At 41.4% G+C, this 23,424-nt stretch overlaps 1 protein-coding gene across 1 annotated transcript in view; it reads left to right on the forward strand.

Annotated features, from left to right (window-relative positions):
- Positions 1-23,424, forward strand: part of AFG3L2 (AFG3 like matrix AAA peptidase subunit 2) — a 231,269-nt gene that overhangs the window by 199,455 nt on the left and 8,390 nt on the right. Inside the window, exon 16 of the mRNA XM_053714902.1 lies at positions 7,538-7,732. Coding sequence (XP_053570877.1) covers positions 7,538-7,732 — 195 coding nt within the window. The remainder of the gene's footprint in view (positions 1-7,537; positions 7,733-23,424) is intronic.

The following is a 23,424-nucleotide window of genomic DNA, read 5'->3' on the forward strand; positions in this document are numbered from 1 at the left end:
TACAAGAGAAAACAAAATTTATGCTCAACGGATAAATTTATTTCTCTTGTGGTGTATCCAGTCCACGGCCCACCCTGACATTTTAAGGCAGGTGTTTTTTATTTATAAACTACAGTCACCACTGCACCCTATAGTTTCTCCTTTTTTTCTTGCTTGTCTTCGGTCGAATGACTGGGGGTGGCAGTTAGGGGAGGAGCTATATAGACAGCTCTGCTGTGGGTGTCCTCTTGCAGCTTCCTGTTGGGAAGGAGAATATCCCACAAGTAATGGATGAACCCGTGGACTGGATACACCACAAGACAAATAAATTTATCAGGTAAGCATAAATTTTGTTTCTCTTGTTAAGTGTGTTCAGTCCACGGGTCATCCATTACTTATGGGATATATTCTCCTTCCCAACAGGAAGTTGCAAGAGGATCACCCAAGCAGAGCTGCTATATAGCCCCTCCCCTCACATGTCATACCCAGTCATTCTCTTGCAACCCTCAACAAAGAAGGAGGTCGCGAGAGGAGCTGGAGTTTTTACTTAACTATTCTTCAATCAAAAGTTTGTTATTTTAAATGGCACCGGAGTGTGCTTTTTTTCTATCTCAGGCAGTATTTGGAAGAAGAAACTGCCTGCGTTTTTTTTTTTGTTTTTTTTTCTATGATCTTAGCAGGCGTAACTAAGATCCACTGGCTGTTCTCGACATTCTGAGGAGTGGGGTAACTTCAGAAACTGGGAATAGCATGCGGGGTCCTCCGCAAATGAGGTATGTGCAGTACATTATTTTCTGGGAATGGAACTGACTAAGAAAATACTGCTTTACCGTATGATGTAAGTACAGCCTTAAATGCAGTAGTGGCAACTGGTATCAGGCTGATAAATGTATGCGCAGTAGAGTTATTTTCTAGGGACTAGAATTTGACTGAGAAAATACTGTTAAAACTGAAATAATACTTAAGCCTTATCTGCAGTGGTAGCGACTGGTAGCAGGCTTAGTGATAACTTTGCATGACATTGAAAAATGTTGTTTTTTAATAAAACGTTTACTGGCATGTTATTCGTTTTTGTGAGGTACTTTGGTGATAAATCTCTTTGGGCATGATTTTTTTCCACATGGCTAACATATATTTTCTGCATGGAAACCGTTATATCAGGACTCCCACTGTTGTAATAGGAGTGGGAGGGACCTTGTTTTAGCGCCTTGTTGCGCAGTTAAAATTCTAGCACAGTCTTCCTGCTTCTTCCTCCTTTATCCAGGACGTCTCTAGAGAGCTCAGGGGTCTGCAAAATTCGTTTTTGAGGGAGGTAATCAGTCACAGCAGATCTGTGACAGTGTGTTTGACTGTGATTAAAAGCGTTAAATCTTAATTGATATCTGTTTTATCCGTTTTGGGTATTGAGGGGTTAATCCTCCTTTTGCTAATGGGTGCAATCCTCTGCTAATAATACACTTCTTGTTAAGAATTGTTTAATTATATCTGTATTTTTGAAGCGCTGCAGCGTTTTTTATATTGCTTGTTAACTTATTGAAAGTGATTTCCAAGCTTGCTAGTTTCATTGCTAAGTCTGTTTAAACATGTCTGATTCAGAGGAAACTGTCTGTTCATCATGTTCAAAAGCCAATGTGGAGCCCAATAGAACCAATTGTATTGATTTTGCTTTGAATAAAAGTCAATCTGTACCAATAGAGAAACTATCACCAGACAACGAGGGGGAAGTTATGCCACCTAACTCTCCTCACGTGTCAGTACCTGCGTCTCCCGCTCGGGAGATGCGTAAGATTGAGACGCCAAGTACATCTAGGCCCTTACAAATCACTTTACATGATATGGCTAATGTTATGAAAGAAGTATTATATAATACGCCCGAATTAAGGGGCAAGCGCGATAGCTCTGGGTTAAGGACAGAGCGCGCTGATGACACGAGAGCCATGTCTGATACTGCGTCACAATTTGCAGAACATGAGGACGGTGAGCTTCATTCTGTCGGTGACGGTACTGATCCGGGGAGACCGGATTCAGAAATTTCAAATTTTAAATTTAAGCTTGAGAACCTCCGTGTGTTACTAGGGGAGGTATTAGCGGCTCTGAATGATTGCGGCACGGTGGCAATTCCAGAGAAAATGTGTATGTTGGATAGATACTATGCGGTACCGGTGTGTACTGACGTCTTTCCTATACCAAAAAGACTTACAGAAATTATTAGTAAGCAGTGGGATAGACCCGGTGTGCCTTTTTCCCCTCCCCCGATATTTAGAAAAATGTTTCCTATAGACGCCACCACACGAGACTTATGGCAGACGGTCCCTAAGGTGGAGGGAGCAGTTTCTACTTTAGCCAAACGTACCACTATCCCAGTGGAGGATAGCTGTGCTTTCTCAGATCCAATGGATAAAAAATTAGAGGGTTATCTTAAGAAAATGTTTGTTCAACAGGGTTTTATATTGCAGCCTCTTGCATGCATTGCGCCTGTCACGGCTGCAGCGGCATTCTGGTTTGAGTCTCTGGAAGAGGCGATTCGCACAGCGCCATTGGATGAGGCTTTGAGCAAAGTTAGAACCCTTAAGCAAGCTAATGCGTTTGTTTCAGATGCCGTAGTACATCTAACCAAACTTACGGCTAAAAATTCCGGATTCGCCACACAGGCTCGCAGAGCGCTCTGGCTTAAATCCTGGTCAGCGGATGTAACTTCCAAATCTAAGCTACTTAACATTCCTTTCAAAGGGCAGACCTTATTCGGGCCCGGCTTGAAGGAAATTATTGCTGACATTACGGGAGGTAAGGGCCACGCCCTTCCTCAGGACAGGGCCAAACCAAAGGCCAAACAGTCTAATTTTCGTGCCTTTCGTAACTTCAAGGCAGGAGCAGCATCAACTTCCTCCGCTCCAAAACAGGAAGGAACTACTGCTCGTTACAGACAGGGTTGGAAAGGCAACCAGTCATGGAACAAGGGCAAGCAGGCCAGAAAGCCTACTCCCGCCCCTAAGACAGCATGAAGACAGGGCCCCCTATCCGGAGACGGATTTTGTGGGGGGCAGACTTTCTCTCTTCGCCCAGGCTTGGGCAAGAGATGTGCAGGATCCCTGGACGTTGAAGATTATATCTCAGGGATACCTTCTGGATTTCAAAACCTCTCCTCCACAAGGGAGGTTTCATCTATCGAGGTTATCTACAAACCTAGTAAAGAGAGAGGCATTTCTACAATGTGTACAAGACCTCTTAATCATGGGAGTGATCCACTCAGTTCCGCGATCGGAACAGGGACAAGGATTTTACTCAAATCTATTTGTGGTTCCCAAAAAAGAGGGAACCTTCAGACCAATCTTGGACTTAAAGATCTTAAACAAATTCCTAAGGGTACCATCGTTCAAGATGGAAACCATTCGAACCATCCTACCCATGATCCAAGAGGGTCAATATATGACCACAGTGGACTTAAAGGATGCTTACCTTCACATACCGATTCACAAAGATCATTATCGGTACCTAAAGGTTTGCCTTTCTAGACAGGCATTACCAGTTTGTGGCTCTTCCCTTCGGGTTAGCCACGGCCCCGAGAATTTTTACGAAGGTTCTGGGCTCACTTCTGGCGGTACTAAGACCACGAGGCATAGCGGTGGCTCGGTACCTAGACGACATTCTGATACAAGCGTCAAGTTTTCAGAATGCGAAGTCTCATACAGAGATAGTTCTAGCATTTCTGAGGTCGCATGGGTGGAAAGTGAACGTGGAAAAGAGTTCTCTGTTACCACTCACAAGGGTTCCTTTTCTAGGGACTCTTATAGATTCTGTAGAGATGAAGATTTACCTGACTGAGTCCAGGTTATCAAAGATTCTCAATGCTTGCCGTGTCCTTCATTCCATTCCAAGCCCATCAGTAGCTCAGTGCATGGAGGTAATCGGCTTAATGGTCGCGGCAATGGGCATAGTGCCATTTGCGCGCCTGCATCTCAGACCGCTGCAACTATGCATGCTCAGTCAATGGAACGGGGATTACTCAGATCTGTCCCCTTTGCTAAATCTGGACCAGGAGACCAGAGATTCTCTTCTCTGGTGGTTGTCACCGGTTCATCTGTCCAAAGGAATGACCTTTCACAGACCAGATTGGACGATTGTAACAACGGATGCCAGCCTTCTAGGCTGGGGAGCAGTCTGGAATTCCCTGAAGGCTCAGGGATCGTGGACTCAGGAGGAGAAACTCCTTCCAATAAACATTCTAGAATTAAGAGCAATATTCAATGCTCTTCTAGCTTGGCCTCAGTTAGCAAAACTGTGGTTCATCAGATTTCAGTCGGACAATATCACGACTGTGGCCTACATCAATCATCAAGGGGGAACCAGGAGTTCCCTAGCGATGTTGGAAGTCTCGAAGATAATTCGCTGGGCAGAGTCTCACTCTTGCCACCTGTCAGCGATTTACATCCCAGGCGTGGAGAACTGGGAGGCGGATTTCCTAAGTCGCCAGACTTTTCATCCGGGAGAGTGGGAACTTCACCCGGAGGTATTTGCTCAACTGATTCGTCGTTGGGGCAAACCGGATCTGGATCTCATGGCATCTCGCCAGAACGTGAAGCTTCCTTGTTACGGATCCAGGTCCAGGGACCCGGGAGCGGTGCTGGTAGATGCATTAGCAGCCCCTTGGGTTTTCAACATAGCTTATGTGTTTCCACCATTTCCGTTGCTACCTCGACTGATTGCCAGGATCAAACAGGAGATGGCATCAGTAATTCTGATAGCGCCTGCGTGGCCACGCAGGACCTGGTATGCAGACCTAGTGGACATGTCGTCCTGTCCACCATGGTCTCTGCCTCTGAGGCAGGACCTTCTAATTCAAGGTCCTTTCAACCATCCAATCCTAATTTCTCTGAGGCTGACTGCCTGGAAATTGAACACTTGATTCTATCAAAGCGTGGGTTTTCGGATTCGGTCATTGATACATTAATACAGGCTTGGAAACCTGTGACCAGAAAAATTTACCATAAGATATGGCGTAAATATTTATATTGGTGCGAATCCAAGAGTTACTCATGGAGTAAGGTTAGGATTCCTAGGATATTGGCTTTTCTACAAGAGGGTTTAGAAAAGGGTTTATCCGCTAGTTCGCTAAAGGGACAGATTTCAGCTCTGTCTCTTCTTTTACACAAACGTCTGGCAGAGAATCCAGACGTCCAGGCTTTTTGTCAGGCTTTGGCTAGAATTAAGCCTGTGTTTAAAGCTGTTGCTCCTCCGTGGAGCTTAAACTTGGTTCTTAAAGTTCTTCAGGGTGTTCCGTTTGAACCCCTTCATTCCATTGATATTAAGCTTTTATCTTGGAAAGTTTTGTTTTTGATGGCTATTTCCTCGGCTCGAAGAGTCTCTGAGTTATCTGCCTTACATTGTGATTCTCCTTATCTGATCTTTCATTCAGACAAGGTAGTACTGCGTACTAAGCCTGGGTTTTTACCTAAGGTTGTTTCTGACAGGAATATCAATCAAGAGATTGTTGTTCCATCATTATGTCCTAATCCTTCTTCAAAGAAGGAACGTCTTTTGCATAATCTAGACGTGGTCCGTGCTCTGAAGTTCTACTTACAGGCAACTAAGGATTTTAGACAAACTTCTTCTCTGTTTGTCGTTTACTCTGGACAGAGGAGAGGTCAAAAGGCTTCGGCTACCTCTCTCTCTTTTTGGCTTCGTAGCATAATACGTTTAGCCTATGAGACTGCTGGACAGCAGCCTCCTGAAAGAATTACAGCTCATTCCACTAGAGCTGTGGCTTCCACCTGGGCCTTTAAGAATGAGGCCTCTGTTGAACAGATTTGCAAGGCTGCAACTTGGTCTTCACTCCATACTTTTTCCAAATTTTACAAATTTGACACTTTCGCTTCTTCGGAGGCTGTTTTTGGGAGAAAGGTTTTACAGGCAGTGGTTCCTTCTGTTTAATGTTCCTGCCTTGTCCCTCCCATAATCCGTGTACTTAGCTTTGGTATTGGTATCCCATAAGTAATGGATGACCCGTTGACTGAACACACTTAACAAGAGAAAACATAATTTATGCTTACCTGATAAATTTATTTCTCTTGTAGTGTGTTCAGTCCACGGCCCGCCCTGTCTTTTTAAGGCAGGTTCTAAATTTTAAAATTATAACTCCAGTCACCACTGCACCTTATAGTTTCTCCTTTCTCGTCTTGTTTCGGTCGAATGACTGGATATGACATGTGAGGGGAGGGGCTATATAGCAGCTCTGCTTGGGTGATGATCTTGCAACTTCCTGTTGGGAAGGAGAATATATCCCATAAGTAATGGATGACCCGTGGACTGAACACACTACAAGAGAAATAAATTTATCAGGTAAGCATAAATTATGTTTTTTTCAGTGTTCTCTCTAAGTATTGGGCTTTGGTTTACAGACACACAGAAGATTAGGAAACGTGTGTATACAAAGGGATAAAAAATAGAGATCCGATTTTTACCTGCAAGCTCAACCCATTTTAATAGGTTGTTGTTTCAAAGCACAAAACCAGCTATTTCATATAAACAAATAAACCTGAAAATGCAATTTCTCATACATCTTATATGCTGCAGCTGGTATAACAAGTCATTGGAAATACATTAAAGGGACATTGTACACTAGGTTTTTCTTTGCATAAATGCGTTGTAGATTATCAATTTATATAGCCCATCTGGGTGTGTTTTTGTAAAAATGTATAGTTTTTGCTTTTTTTTAAAAAAATAACATTGTTCTGCTTTTCAGACTCCTAACCAAGCCCCAAAGTTTTAAATGTATGCTGATGTATATAGACTTCACTTTGCTTCTGTTTGTATACTGGGTCTATATGCAGGGGAGGGTGAGGGTCTGCTTTCAGCTTCTTTCAGTGGGTGTCCCAGATTGCGTCATCATCAGTGCTAAATTGGGAGCTTCTAAGTAAGTTTTTAAAAGGTTTTGTACTGGATTTTTATAACAGTATCTGTGCATATTATTCTTTGTAATAGTGTCTATTACATGCAGTTAAATTAAAATGGGTGTATACTGTCCCTTTAACCCTTAGTTACTTGAGAATATGTGATCGTGGTTTGCACGCAAGAAGGTGTGTGGTTTTTTTTTGTGTGTTTTTTTTCACTTTTCTTGCTCCATTGACTTCTCTGGGGAACACGTTAACACGGTCGCAATATTCTAAGTTAGTCTTTTTGTGCATATCGGGTTAGCGCTTGTGCGAAAACTTTTTACTTTCAACTTGTAATACATGTGCTACCTGACGTACGCAAAAAGCTTCTAGGGCAGTTAAAGCACGAGCGGGAGTGATAAATAACACTCCACTCGTAATCTAGCAAAGTCTGCAGTTTCATTAAGGATAGTGTATTTTCTATAAATCAGTGCTCTGCATCTTGCACCTAAAATAAATGCTGCCTAACACCATTTTTCATTTATAGTGGTTTTATCCATCCATTAACAGTGGAAATTATGCTCAGAAATATATAGGATATGTATGTTAAAATGTAAAAAATTTTATGAATTTTGGTCTTACTGAAAGTTCTCTTAAGATAATTGTGCATATTATATTGTCATTTGAAGATTGTCCAATTTGGAATGAATGAGAAAGTTGGACAGGTGTCATTTGACCTCCCACGTCAAGGTGAAATGGTACTGGAAAAGCCCTACAGTGAGGCAACAGCAAGACTAATAGATGATGAAGTCCGAATACTTATTAACACTGCTTATGAGAGAACGCTAAATCTTCTCAAGGAAAAGACGGCAGATGTTGAAAAGGTGAGCTAAGTGCAATAAATAGTACAGTTGATTTATCAGTTGTTTTATGAACTAATAATCTGCTTTTAAAAGGTCTAAGAATAAATTAGAGATTTTAATGAATACATGTGCAAGGCCCAAAGGTTGCATAAAAACTTGCCCAGTACCTGCATTACCATTTACAGTTCTTGACAAGTCTACACAAAATCAGCCCTGGTGCCCATTAATTATCCCTAATCTGTGTCCTAGGGCAGTTGTAGGGTTTAGCAAGGTTTGGATCTCAAATGTCACTTGTCTCCCCCTTGTCATGTGTGCCTGAATGTTCTGTATGCAAGCATTAGCTTCAAAAAGGAAAACAATATACAGAGGTGCAAGATGGAAAAAAACACACAATATTCTGTACAAATGAACTAAGAACTGATACTCTCCTTTAGGTCAGACCGCAGCCTTTTGCAGTCTCTCCCTTGTGACTGTGTATAGATAGATAGTAGTAGTAGATGGCGCTGGTCTATTGAATGATTTTCTCTAGTAAGTGAAGAGAAAAAAGGCTTGATGCATATATTGAAGCCAATTAATATGGGTGCAGTATACTCACTCCATAAGATGAATCTTTACAGCTGAAAAGTTACTACATTTTTTTTCAATTATACACTGGATACTTTTGTCATTTGGGTCTCTAATCAATTATAGTCCACTTTTGGATAAACCTGAAAATTCAGTATTTGACTCTAGGAACCTGTGGACTCTTGCCATCTGACGCTACGTTCCCTTTCAGCTGTAAAGATTCATCTTATGGAGTGAGTATACTGCACCCATATTAATTGGCTTCAATATATGCATCAAGCCTTTTTCTCCTACATTGGTGTATCCGGTCCACGGCTTCATCCTTACTTGTGGGATATTCTCAATCCCTACAGGAAGTGGCAAAGAGACCACACAGCAGAGCTGTCCATATAGCTCCCCTCAGGCTCTGCCCCCCCAGTCATTCTCTTTGCCGCTCTAACAAGTAGCATCTCCACGGGAGGGTAAAGAGTTTGTGGTGTTAGATTTGTAGTTTTTATTTCTTCTATCAAAAGTTTGTTATTTTAAAATAGTGCCGGCTTGTACTATTTACTCTGAAGCAGAAAGTGATGAAGATTTCTGCTGAGAGGAATATGATTTTAGCACCAGTAACTAAAATCCATTGCTGTTCCCACGCAGGACTGTTGAATACCGGAGAACTTCAGTTGGGGGGAACAGTTTGCAGGCTTAACTGCTTCAGGTATGATCAGTCATTTTTCTAACAAGACCAAGTAATGCTAGAAGACTGTCAGAAATCCCCTCAGGGATAGGTAAGCCATTTTTCTCAGACTCTGCATAAAATGATGGCTTAAATTAAGGGCTCATTGCTGGTTGACACTATTGTGGGCTTAATCGATTGCTTTATTAGCATGATTCAGTATGAATAGAGTGTTTTTTTGAGACTTTGAAAACACTTATGGGGTTTATTATAGCGCCTGGCACTTATTTAGACACCTAATCTAGTCAAAAAAGCCCCACCACTCTGGAATCAAGAGGGAGGGGGCCTCCTTTTCGCGCCTCAGTTGCGCAGTTGTTTTTTGCTACAGAGTTCATGCAGCTTCACGTGGGGAGTCCAGAGACCTCAGAAAGGACTTCAGAGAGGCTTATTTCTTAATCAAATAATCCCTAAGGAAGGTAAAAGCCACAGTAGAGGCTGTGGAATTGTGCTGTAGTGTTTTTAACCAGTTAACTGCTGTTCTTAGCTCCGGTTTGGGCATTAAGGGGTTAATTGGTCTGAAAATTTGTGTGCAATCTTTTCAAAGCATTAAGACAATGTGGTGAAAATTTCATTAAAATCGGATGTTTATTTGATGGTTATTTGATGTTTTAGTAATAAAGTGTGCACTTTTATTATTTAAAGACACAGTAACGTTTTTTTCAAAAATTATTTTTATTGCATTGTAGTGCTGTCTAAGTTTGTCAAACATGTCTGACCCTTCAGATAGCCTTTGTTCTGTATGTTTAAAGGCCAAGGCGGTGCCCCCATTACATTTATGTGTGAAGTGTGCTATAGCGTCCAAACAGCTTAAGGACCGTACAGTCACACTTAAAAATGTAGCCCAAGATGATTCCTTAGCTGAAGGTAGTGAGGATAGTCTGCTATCCTCTCCTTCTGTGTCAACACCAGCTATGCCTGCGCAAGCGATGCCCAGTACATCTAGCGCACCGATTCCTATTACTTTGCAACAGTTAGCAGCAGTAATGGATAATTCTCTTGCAGCATTTTTATCCAAACTGCCAGCTTTTCCAAGGAAGCGTGATAGCTCAGTTTTAGATACAGAAAATGAGCAAGCAGGCGCAGCGGATAATTTATCTGTAGTACCCTCACATCAATCTGATTTGGCGGTGAGGGAGGGCCTGTCTGAGGGAGAAATTTCTGATACAGGAAAAGTTTCTCAGCAGGCAGAGCCAGATACCATAGCATTTAAATTTAAGTTAGAACACCTCCTCGCCCTGCTTAAGGAGTTCCTAGCTACGCTTGATGATTGTGACCCTTTGGTGGTCCCAGAAAAATTGTGTAAAATGTACAAATTCTTAGAGGTCCCAGTACACACTGATGCGTTTCCGATACCTAAGAGGGTGGCGGATATTGTGACTAGGGAGTGGGAGAGACCAGGTGTACCTTTTTGTCCCCCCCCCTATATTTAAGAAAATGTTCCCCATTGTTGACCCCAGAAGGGACGCGTGGCAGACGGTCCCTAAGGTAGAGGGGGCAGTTTCAACACTAGCTAAGCTCACGACTATACCAATAGAAGACAGTTGCGCTTTCAAAGATCCTATGGATAAAAAATTAGAAGGTTTACTTAAGAAAATTTTTGTTCAACAAGGTTTTCTAATTTCTTGCATTATTCCTGTAACCACTGCAGCGGCTTTTTGGTTTGAGGAACTAGAAAATTCTCTCCAGAAGGAGACTTCTTATGATGAAGTCATGGACAGAATTCACGCCCTGAAGTTGGCTAATTCTTTCATTACAGATGCCGCTTTTCAGTTAGCTAAACTATCGGCGAAAAATTCTGGTTTTGCAATCGTGGCGCGCAGAGCGCTTTGGCTAAAATCTTGGTCGGCGGATGTGTCGTCCAAAACAAAATTGCTTAATATTCCTTTCAAGGGTAAGACCCTATTCGGGCCAGAGTTGAAAGAAATTATTTCAGATATCACTGGGGGAAAGGGCCATGCCCTTCCACAGGATAGACCTTTTCAAAGCTAAAAATAAGTCTAATTTTCGTTCCTTTCGCAATTTCAGGAATGGACCTGCTTCTACCTCTACTGCCACTAGGCAAGAGGGTAACGCATCCCAGCCCAAACCAGCATGGAAACCATTGCAAGGCTGGAACAAGGGTAAACAGGCCAAGAAGCCTGCTGTTGCTACCAAGACAGCATGAAAGGGTAGCCCCCGATCTGGGACCGGATCTAGTTGGGGGCAGACTTTCTCTCTTTGCTCAGGCTTGGGCAAGAGATGTTCCGGACCCCTGGGCGCTAGAAATTGTCTCTCAGGGGTATCTTCTGGAATTCAAGGACCTTCCTCCAAGGGGAAGGTTCCACATGTCTCGCTTATCTTTAGACCAGATAAAGAGACAGGCATTCTTACGTTGCGTAGAAGACCTTCTAAAAATGGGAGTGATACACCCAGTTCCAACAGCAGAAAAAGGACTGGGTTTTGACTCAAACCTGTTTGTAGTTCCTAAAAAGGAAGGAACTTTCAGGCCAATCCTGGATTTAAAAATCCTAAACAAATTCCTCAGAGTTCCATCATTCAAAATGGAAACCATTCGGACAATTTTACCAATGATCCAGGAGGGTCAATATATGACTACCGTGGACTTAAAGGATGCGTACCTGCATATTCCTATCCACAAAGATCACCATCAGTTCCTGAGGTTCGTCTTTCTGGACAAGCATTACCAATTCGTAGCCCTTCCCTTCGGATTGGCCACTGCTCCCAGAATTTTCACAAAGGTGCTAGGGTCCCTTCTAGCGGTGCTAAGACCAAGGGGCATTGCAGTAGCACCTTACCTAGACGACATCTTAATACAAGCGTCGTCCTTTCACAAAGCAAAGGCTCATACGGACATTGTTCTAGCCTTTCTAAGGTCTCACAGGTGGAAGGTGAACATAGAAAAGAGTTCTCTGTCCCCGTGCTCAAGGGTTCCCTTCCTGGGAACAATAATAGACTCAGTAGAAATGAAGATCTTTCTGACGGAGGTCAGGAAGTTAAAACTTTTGAACACTTGTCGAGTTCTTCATGCCATTCCTCAACCCTCCGTAGCTCAGTGCATGGAGGTAATAGGGCTAATGGTTGCGGCAATGGACGTGGTTCCTTTTGCTCGAATTCATTTAAGACCACTGCAACTGTGCATGCTCAAACAGTGGAATGGGGATTATGCAGATTTGTCTCCCCAGATACAAATGGACCAGAAAACCAGAGACTCACTCCTCTGGTGGTTGTCTCAGGATCACCTGTCTCAGGGAATGAGTTTCCGAAGACCGGAGTGGATCATTGTCACGACCGACGCCAGCCTCTTAGGCTGGGGTGCGGTCTGGGAGTCCCTGAAAGCTCAGGGTCTATGGTCTCAGGAAGAATCTCTTCTCCCGATAAACATTTTGGAATTGAGAGCGATATTCAATGCGCTCCAGGCCTGGCCTCAACTAGCGGAGGCCAAATTCATCAGATTTCAGTCGGACAACATGACTACTGTAGCGTACATCAATCATCAGGGAGGAACAAAGAGTTCCCTGGCGATGAGGGAGGTATCCAAGATCATCAAATGGGCAGAGGATCACTCCTGCCATCTATCAGCAATTCACATCCCAGGAGTGGACAACTGGGAAGCGGATTATCTGAGTCGTCAGACTTTCCATCCGGGGGAGTGGGAACTTCACCCGGAGGTTTTTGCCCAGTTAACTCAACTATGGGGCCTTCCAGAGCTGGATCTGATGGCGTCACGTCAGAACTCCAAAGTTCCACGTTACTGGTCCAGGTCCAGGGATCCCAAGGCGACATTGGTAGATGCCTTAGTGGCGCCTTGGTCGTTCAATCTAGCTTATGTCTTTCCACTGTTTCCTCTTCTCCCCCGGCTAGTAGCCAGGATCAAACAGGAGAAGGCTTCGGTAATTCTGATAGCTCCTGCGTGGCCACGCAGGACTTGGTATGCAGACCTGGTGAATATGTCATCGAGTCCACCATGGAAGCTACCTTTGAGGCAGGACCTTCTAATCCAGGGTCCATTCAAACATCCAAACCTAGTTTCTCTGCAACTGACTGCTTGGAGATTGAACGCTTGTTTCTAGCTAAGCGTGGGTTTTCGGAATCAGTTATAGATACTCTGATCCAGGCTAGAAAGCCTGTCACCAGGAAAATTTACCATAAGATATGGCGGAAATATCTTTGCTGGTGCGAATCCAAGGGTTACTCATGGAGTAAGATTAGGATTCCAAGGTTACTATCTTTTCTCCAAGAAGGATTGGAGAAAGGTCTGTCAGCTAGTTCTTTAAAAGGACAGATATCTGCTCTGTCTGTTTTGTTACACAAGCGTCTGGCAGCCGTGCCAGATGTTCAGGCGTTTGTACAGGCTTTAGTCAGAATCAAGCCTGTCTACAGACCTGTGGCTCCTCCATGGAGTCTAAATTTAGTTCTTTCAGTTCTTCAAGGGGTTCCGTTTGAACCTCTACATTCCATGGATATTAAGTTACTATCTTGGAAAGTTTTGTTTTTGGTAGCTATTTCTTCTGCTAGAAGAGTTTCTGAATTGTCTGCTTTGCAGTGTAATTCACCCTATCTGGTGTTCCATACAGATAAGGTCATTTTACGTACCAAACCTGGTTTTCTTCCAAAAGTTGTTTCCAATAAGAATATTAACCAGGAAATAGTTGTTCCTTCTCTGTGTCCTAATCCAGTTTCTAACAAGGAACGTCTGTTACACAATCTTGATGTGGTTCGTGCTTTGAAGTTTTATCTAAAAGCAATTAAGGACTTCAGACAAACATCTTCCTTGTTTGTCGTCTATTCTGGCAAGAGGAGAGGTCAAAAAGCGACTGCGACCTCTCTGTCTTTCTGGCTGAAAAGCATCATCCGATTGACTTTTGAGACTGCTGGAAGGCAGTCTCCTGAACGAATTACAGCTCACTCTACTAGAGCTGTGGCTTCCACATGGGCTTTCAAGAACGAGGCTTCTGTTGAACAGATCTGTAAGGCAGCGACTTGGTCTTCACTGCATACATTTGACAAATTTTACAAATTCGAAACTTTTGCTTCTTCGGAGGCTATTTTTGGGAGAAAGGTTTTGCAAGCAGTAGTGCCTTCCGTTTAGGTTACCTGACTTGTTCCCTCCCTTCATCCGTGTCCTAAAGCTTTGGTATTGGTTCCCACAAGTAAGGATGAAGCCGTGGACCGGATACACCAATGTAGGAGAAAACAGAATTTATGTTTACCTGATAAATTTCTTTCTCCTACGGTGTATCCGGTCCACGGCCCACCCTGGCATTTTGGTCAGGTTTAAATTTATTTTTGTAAACTACAGTCACCACTGCACCCTATGGTTCTCCTTTTTCTCCTAACCGTCGGTCGAATGACTGGGGGGGCGGAGCCTGAGGGGAGCTATATGGACAGCTCTGCTGTGTGCTCTCTTTGCCACTTCCTGTAGGGATTGAGAATATCCCACAAGTAAGGATGAAGCCGTGGACCGGATACACCGTAGGAGAAAGAAATTTATCAGTTAAACATAAATTCTGTTTTTCTCTTCACTTACTAGAGAAAATCATTCAATAGACCAGCGCCATCTACTACTACTATCTAAGCATTAGCTTCAGCCTTCAGGATATCTGCTTCAATTCTCTGCTCACATGCAGAGGGTAACTGGGTGTCAGCAGTAAGATAAGAATGCAGTCAAGTAGTTTAAAGGGACATTAAATGCTAGATTTTTCTTTGCATTAATGTTTTGTAGATGATCCATTTATATAGCCCATACAGTTTTTTGTTTGTTTGTTTTTTTAATGGATAGTTTTCCTTATTTTTAAATAACATTGCTCTGATTTTCAGACTCCTAACCAAGCCCCAAAAATTTAGGAGAATACTGATGTATACAGTACATACTCCAGCTTGCTTCTGTTTTTGTAAAGGGTCTTTTCACATGCAAAGGAAGGGGGTAGTGTTTGCTATTCCCCACTTGCAGTGGGTGTTCCAGTAACCTTTTAAACAGAGCTAATACTGGATCAGTATCTTTGCATATTTTTTCCATCTTATACGAGGAGAGTCCACAGCTTCATTCATTACTTGTGGGAAATACAGAACCTGGCCACCAGGAGGAGGCAAAGACACCCCAGCCAAAGGCTTAAATATCTCCCCCACTCCCCTCATCCCCCAGTCATTCTTTGCCTTTCGTCACAGGAGGTTGGCAGAGAAGTGTCAGAAGTTTGAGATAGCCTCTTATGGAGGGCAGTACTCTTCGAGATAGGACTAGAGTTTTAAGTAGTCCTGTCAGCCTCTCGTTGAGAGCATGGATGAAAGCTAGAGCCCAGAGATGCAGGGAGAGTCTTTCTGAGAAACCATCCCGACTCATATTAACGGCTCTTTAAGTTTCGCTGCCTGCTTTCTTCACTCAAGTCCATGTCTCGAGCGATTCTACACACTGTCACACTTGAGAGGCTGTGTTCCTGTTCCACGGCGTTGACTCTGGTAAGATTGTTTCATTTTTTTATACATGTAATGATAATGCAAGAAAACAGGGTCACAGTGTGGCTCCTTTTATCTGTATAGAATCAAGGGTTAATATCTCCGGAAGGTGATTATTGAACAAGGGGGGGATGTATACATGATTGCTGTATTGTGTTGTTGCTGCGACATGTGTGAGATGTGGAACATTCAGGCTTTTTCCTCCCTGAATTACTGTGCAGCCTGTTTACTTGGCACACTTTTTCCTGTCTGCAGGGGCGGTCCTGCATGGCACTCCATGTGACCGGATGTGGCTTCTTCCTCTTCCTTTCCTGACTGTTGGTCGCAGGAGACGAAAGCAAGTTTCTCTGTGGGCCTGGGTCATAGGAGGTGGCAAGTGGCACGGCCATTGGGAGAATAAAGGTGCCTTTTAATTATTGTTAAGGTCCATATTAAAGGCGCAATCTATGGAGGACTCTGTTAGAGGGTACTCCCTCTTTACCCAAATCTAATGCCTGTGCTTATTGTGAGGAGGCTGTGGTATACTCGCCTGCTCAACTATGTTCCACATACCTCAATAAAGTAGTGTTATCTAAAAGAAATAAGATGTTTAGTACCACTGAGCCATCCAACTCTGAGGGCTCTCGGCTCTCCAGTGCACTTCTAATCCTCCTGCGGGAGGGACCATGTTGCCACTTGATTTTGCTGAGCAGTTGCATATGGCGGTGTCTGACGTCTTTAGTGCTTTACCTCGCCAGGTTAAGCACAAACGAAAGGTTTAACATTGCTATCCTTACCAGGGGTCATCTACTCCGTTGGATGTATCTGAGTCTAGAGTATCCGCTGATGCAGAGGATTACGATACTTCGGAGGACTCTCTGGGTCAAATTCTGCGGCCTCTAAACCTCCGGCTGTGGAGGAATCAGACTTTAGGTTTAGGATGGAGAATTTACGCTTTTTATTAAAAGAAGTGTTGGCTACTCTAGAGCAGGGTTCTTCAAACTGGGTCGCGGCTTGTGTGTGTGTTGTATGAGTGTGTGTGTGGCACCATTGAGCTTTTTATAGGGATAATTTGACACCTGCCCTTTTTAAGTTGGCTGAGGACGTGTTTAAGTTCTGTAATATTTTTCAAAGTCTCAATTTTTGATTAAAACATCATCAACATAAGATAAGGTCCCCCTTTCCAGTGCTTCAGGCATAGACTTATGCATGAATACAGCAAATTCATGTCCTGAATTTATGTATCCAAACGGGAGTCTCTGGAATGCATATTGGACCTTTTGGAACGAGAATGTCAGCTTATACTGGTCCTCCTCATGTACCTTTTATGGTCCAATATCCCTGTGCATAATCAATGGCAGTGAATATTTTGGATCCCTGCATCTGTGCTAGGTACTGGTCAATATATGGTACAGGCCAGCCAGACATGTACACTTGTTTGTTTGTGTGCTGATTTAAGACAGCTAAACACCATTGTCCATTGGGCTTAAGAACACCTAGAATAGGATTGTTGTAAGAGCTATGCACCTGATAATACCTCTTTCTTCCAAGTGCCTTATGATTTCTGCAAGAGAATCATATGAGGTTAAAGGAAGTCTGTATTGTTTAACAAAGACAGGTGGTGCATTGGGATCTGTTTGGATTCTTGCAATGCGCAAGTCTGTAGTCCCACAGTCATAAGAATCCCTAGCAAAAATATCCTTGTACTCCATCAGGAGTTGTCGTTTATCATCACTGGAACAGCCATTAGCTAAGGAGATTTGCTCTTCGACTATTTGCTGAAATCCTGGAAAGATTTCAGGCTGCCCTATCTCATAGGCTTCTTCCAACCTAGAGTTGAGATCCCTTTGATTATAATTTACATTGCCCCCGTGACTCTGGGTATTGGGTTATTCTTGATCTTTGATTAGCTGATCAAATACTAGAGCTTCTTCAATTTTACAGATGCCTTCCTCTGAGCTGAAGGGATAAATAGACTGAATTGTAAATAGTCCCTCTGACATAGATGCAAAGGATTGTTCTATTAATTATTCTTCAGTTAAGTATCCTTCAGGTATTAGCCCAATTACATTATTCTGGAATCCAAAAGTATAATAACTTGATTCCAGCGCATATCCTATGGTAGTTCCCTTGGATAAGGTTATATCATGTGGGGTCATTTTATACACTGTAACATGTATTGGAATAGGTCCAATATTTACCATATGTGTATGGGTCATTGTTATACCCAGATTTTGCATTCTATGGGAGAGGCAAATTTAGTGTTTCAGAAGTTTTTAATTTCTGACCTCTTTTTACCTGTAAGGGTAAGAGGAATTTATCAGCTCCTGCAGGGATTACAACATCGCTAGACACCTGCATGTTCACAGCATATGGCAACTGCTGGTTTGATTTAATACTTCAGGGTCCCCCTTTAGCCTTCTCCAGAGGCAAAGGTTAATCAAATCTATTTGTATGGCATATCTATGTAACAGATCATTGCCATAGTATATTTGATTATGGGGAGTATTTAAAACTAAAAACAGGCGTTTCACTGATTTATTACCTATAGAGATAGATGATAAACATTTAGCTGTGACATTATAGCTTTCAGACCTGTCATCCAGGCCGTGGACATAGTGGTCTTGGGGAGAAAGATATTTATTCACTTTAGGTTCAGCTATCTGCGCTAAAAAGCCTTCGCTTATATAGCTAGCTTCCTGTTTTAAGCTCAATTTTTCATACTTGGTTTTCCCAAGGTCATGCACTTGCATAGGGATAAATAGATCCTCTTTAGCTTTCTCATTTTCTGCAGGGAATTGCGAATTATCTCCCCGTTTAGGGGATTTAGGGTCCCCCCCTTGTGGAGGTAGATGCTTAATACATCGCCGTCTAAGGAAATATTTGTCATCTTTTCAGGCAAAATTTTAAAAGTATTACCACCAGAGCCACTTAAAGGAGTCTGATCATCTATTTGTAGGATAGTGATTTCAGGTATAGAGTCATTCCTGAAATGAATCTCGACAGCATCTGGCTTCTCTTCCAACAAGTGACAGTTATGTTGGGTGGGAGATATACCGGACCGCTCATAATTAATGGGCTCTTTTACTTGTGACAAAATTACATTATTTATGCAATCAATTATGGGGCTTAATCGCTTATGGAGATCACTACCATTAATTTAACAATCAGTTGGCAGATCCACTATAATGACAGGGTGTCTTATTACCCTGTTCCCCAGTCTTAGCGTTAACCATGTCATACTATAGACTTTGAGTCACCCCAACACCTATTAGTGAACCATCAAATTCTTTTATTTTAGGTTTGTGGGGTGTTAGCTCATTTAGCTGTGTGTAGAACCTGTGGTATTAAATAGTTGCCTTAGATCCAGTAAAAAATTATCCCATGATAGGGTTGGAGACTGAATCCTGGAGCTCAGCTAATACATAATATCTTCCTGCAGTTTCTACCATTTCCCACATAAAATTAGCATGATTACATATCTGTGGGCTTCGCCACGTTTTACCTGTATTCGCCACGTTACCTGATGCAGAAGAAACTTCATTCTTACCTGTCCTTCCCTCTATAATAGGGCTGACAGGATTCCTGTGTACTGTATCTATGGGAATAAGGTTAGTGCAAAACTGCAAGGGAGATTTGTTAGAGCTTCCAGGCTGAGGTTGCTTGTCATCACAGCTAAATTGTCCATTTCCAGTCTGTAGGGAGAGAATATGATTAATACCATTATTGACATTTATCATTTTACTTGGTATATCTCTCCCCTCTCTTACAGGTAATACTGCAGTATTTATGACTGTGCCTGTGGCCCACTGCTGGCCACTGGCTGTACCCCTAAAAAAGGATTATTAGTGTTCTGAGCCGTCAAAGCTTGACTCATATTAGTAAATAATGTACATAATTGACTAACTTGCGTACTGAGTTGGCTTACTTGAATGGACAAGCTGTTTTTACCCATAGACTCTTTTTTTTTTTATGTCCCAGGGTGCTGATTCCTGGATCCTTGGGATCCCTCAGAATCATAGCTATTTCTCCTATTTTGACTTGGTTGTTTTTGGGGTTCAGCTTGTTCAGCATTAGTATTTTGGGGAGCACTATTTACTTGGGGTGTCTGGTACCCTGAGAGTATTTTCGCCACTTTCTGTATTTATTTTTACGGGAATAACTATTACCTTGTGAGTTTTCATCCCTTTGGGGATAACTATTTGTTTGGGTATGCCCCCCATTTTGAGTATATTCTCTCTGCACCTCGGCCCATGATGGGGGAGCGGCAGAGTTAAAACCTTGTGGGGAAGGCCTGTTTTCTCGGGCCACTTCCGCATAAGTTTTTTTTTTTTTTTTGTTAGACTCCAAATTGAGGCCCCCTGTTCACCCGACTGCTGAATACAGCATAACTTTGTACTCTCTTTTATCAGCCCGTCTAATAAGTCTAATCTCTAGCTAAATTAATTTTGATGTGTGCGGGCAATGCTTCGAAAAATAAATTTACAAATACTGAGCTTTCAAATATGGGGTAGTCTTCGGATACACTTACACACTTTTTAGCACAGAAAGAAAGGAATTCTATAGGGCTTTTATTGGCATTACATTTTAAACCGTATACAGCTATTTTAGCAGCGGTTTTAATGCAATATTGCCCAAATTCACTTTTTGCACTGAATTTGCGTTTCACTCCAGGAATAAATATTCATATCCATTAGTGAAGCAAATATTTTGTGATGTTTACCCTCAAATACCCAGGGCAGAAATTCAATTTTTGACTGCTCACTAGTAACATTCATTATGGATAAAGCATTTTCATAGTTCTCTAAGAGGTCAATTATAGAAGTGGTTCTGTTTTTTTTGGAAAATTTAGGTGCTGCATCCTTTAACAAAGTAATTATTTTCGGGGTGTCATATACCTTATTAGACGTATCTTGGGCTTTCCTAGGGACCTTATTTTTTGGGCTGGGGTGCCCCCTATCAACCCGAAATTTAATATGGGGAGACCCCCTACGTACATTAGTACTACGTGCGCTATTTGGGTAACTGGCTCCACCCTCTGGCTCACTACTAGAGCTTCCCTCCTCATCTGAGGTATAGCAGTTCCATGAATTTATAACATGAGGTGACTGTCTATTTGGGAAGTGTATTTCTGACCCAATAGGGATCCTTTGTTTGTTTAAATTCTTCCCTAAATTCTTGCAGTTCATTTCTGATGTATTCTTTAAGGAATTTAGAATTATCTGCATTATCCTCATTGCTAATAGAGGGGTTTTCATTATGATACAGCCTTTTTAAACCACTTAACTCTTTGGTTTTGTGTGAGTTGCTTATGCAAATCTTCTATCTTGGTTAGTCATTTTTGGTTATGCTTATCTAAGGCGGCCATGTCCTGTCCTGTTTAATTGTAACAATTTCATTTTCGGCTATATTTTATATTATTTATAATATTATCTTCTAGCCCCTGTATTCGCAATTCCTTTTCTATAAAGAGGAGGGACATTTTGTCAATAATGCATATTACAAGGGGCCAGGATTTTAGTATTAACTCATCTTGCTTCTTAGCGTTTTTTGCATCTATTAATTTTGAATAATTCTTGGAACAATAAACTTTTTTCATTCCACCTTCCATCATCAATAGCAATATTTTTAGCCTTAATTGCAAGCATATCCATATAATCATTTAAATCACCCGTAATATTACACCTCTTTTTAATGTGGCCTATAACGTCCATCTTAAGGATATCACCCTGAGTGAGGGGTAATTTTGGGGAACATATTTCAATACTATGTATAGATTCATTTGATTCACTTCTAGTAACAGACATTATTATATTGGCTTAGTATTTGGTTAAATTAAAACGCTAATACAATTTTGACCAATAAGGAAGAAGAAAAAAAATCAAAAATATTTATATTAATTTTGAAATATGAATACAAAAATTTTATTTTTTTAATCAATTTTTCAAAAAACAATTTTAATATATTTTTTTTTTATAATCTCTATTTAATACAAATATATCAATGTGGTAAATTTAATAATCTCTGCAGTGCCTCCAAATAATATGTCCGTATATAGCAGGGTTATAATGAAATTTATTTATTATTTTTTAAAACAAACCCCCAATAAAAATGTATATACCAAACAATTCAAATTAATAATTATTCCTAAATTCTTGAGATTAGTTAATATTTATAAACGCATTGAATTATATTTATAGAAACCAGATTATGAATCAAACTATACATGCTTATGCTGTTACAATATTCTATACAAACATCATAAAAATATACCTTTACAATTTACCTTATTCACAATGAATTGCCTTAAAATACCACAGTGAAATAGAGAGTATGGATTGTTAACTTTCAGACAAATATAATTAAGCTACTTAGCCCACATATGATTCTATATAACTCTAATTTAAAAACATCAGAAATTGTATATATTGTTAATACAAACAGCCAACTTCTATGCCAATTTATTTGAGCTGAAATAAACTCTTTAGCAGTAATGTGACTAGTTAAAACTACACAGGACTATGGACATGAGCTTTAAAATACAAATTGTACTCTTTAAATTTACCAGCTTCAATTAGACTGTAACAACAATGAATGTATTTGCTTTAAAATATCAAATTATAGTCCTTGTCATACGTTACTATATGAGCCAATTTAAATGTTCCAGCTTTTTAGAATAGATTCAGGTCACCTCATATGAAGAAAGTTATTGCAATATGGATCAGGAAGTTAGTCCCAGATTTTGCTTAAAGTGACTGTGTCCCAAATTGGCAGCAAAGTTATCAGTCCAAATTTTATCATTGATACCTTAATTCAGGCACGAAAGCCTGTCACCAGGAAAATCTATCATAAGATATGGCGTAAATATCTTTATTGGTGTGAATCCAAGGGCTACTCATGGAGTAAGGTCAGGATTCCCAGGATATTATCTTTTCTCCAAGAAGGATTGGAGAAAGGATTGTCAGCTAGTTCCTTAAAGGGACAGATTTCTGCGCTATCTATTCTTTTGCACAAGCGTCTGGCGGATGTCCCAGACGTTCAGGCATTTTGTCAGGCTTTAGTTAGAATCAAGCCTGTGTTTAAACCTGTTGCTCCACCTTGGAGCTTAAATTTGGTTCTTAAAGTTCTTCAGGGGGTTCCGTTTGAACCTCTTCATTCCATAGATATCAAACTTTTATCTTGGAAAGTTCTTTTTTTGGTAGCTATTTCCTCGGCTCGTAGAGTTTCGAAGTTATCTGCCTTACAATGTGATTCTCCTTATCTGATCTTCCATGCAGATAAGGTAGTTCTGCGTACCAAACCTGGGTTTTTACCTAAGGTGGTATCTAATAAGAATATCAATCAAGAGATTGTTGTTCCGTCTTTGTGTCCTAATCCTTCTTCAAAGAAGGAACGTCTATTACACAATCTGGACGTGGTTCGTGCTTTAAAGTTTTACTTACAAGCTACTAAAGATTTTCGTCAAACATCTGCTTTGTTTGTTGTCTACTCTGGACAGAGGAGAGGTCAAAAGGCTTCGGCAACCTCTCTTTCTTTTTGGCTAAGAAGCATAATCCGCTTAGCCTATGAGACTGCTGGCCAGCAGCCTCCAGAAAGGATTACAGCTCATTCTACTAGAGATGTGGCTTCCACATGGGCCTTTAAAAATGAGGCTTCTGTTGAACAGATTTGCAAGGCGGCGACTTGGTCTTCGCTTCATACTTTTTCAAAATTCTACAAATTTGATACTTTTGCTTCTTCGGAGGCTATTTTTGGGAGAAAGGTTTTACAGGCAGTGGTACCTTCCGTTTAAGTACCTGCCTTGTCCCTCCCTTCATCCGTGTACTTTAGCTTTGGTATTGGTATCCCACAAGTAATGGATGATCCGTGGACTGGATACACCTTACAAGAGAAAATATAATTTATGCTTACCTGATAAATTTATTTCTTTTGTGGTGTATCCAGTCCACGGCCCGCCCTGTCATTTTAAGGCAGGTATTTTTTAATTTTAAACTACAGTCACCAC

This window comes from Bombina bombina, chromosome 5 (genome assembly GCF_027579735.1).
Source record: "Bombina bombina isolate aBomBom1 chromosome 5, aBomBom1.pri, whole genome shotgun sequence".
In the NCBI taxonomy this organism is placed as follows: Eukaryota; Metazoa; Chordata; class Amphibia; order Anura; family Bombinatoridae; genus Bombina; species Bombina bombina.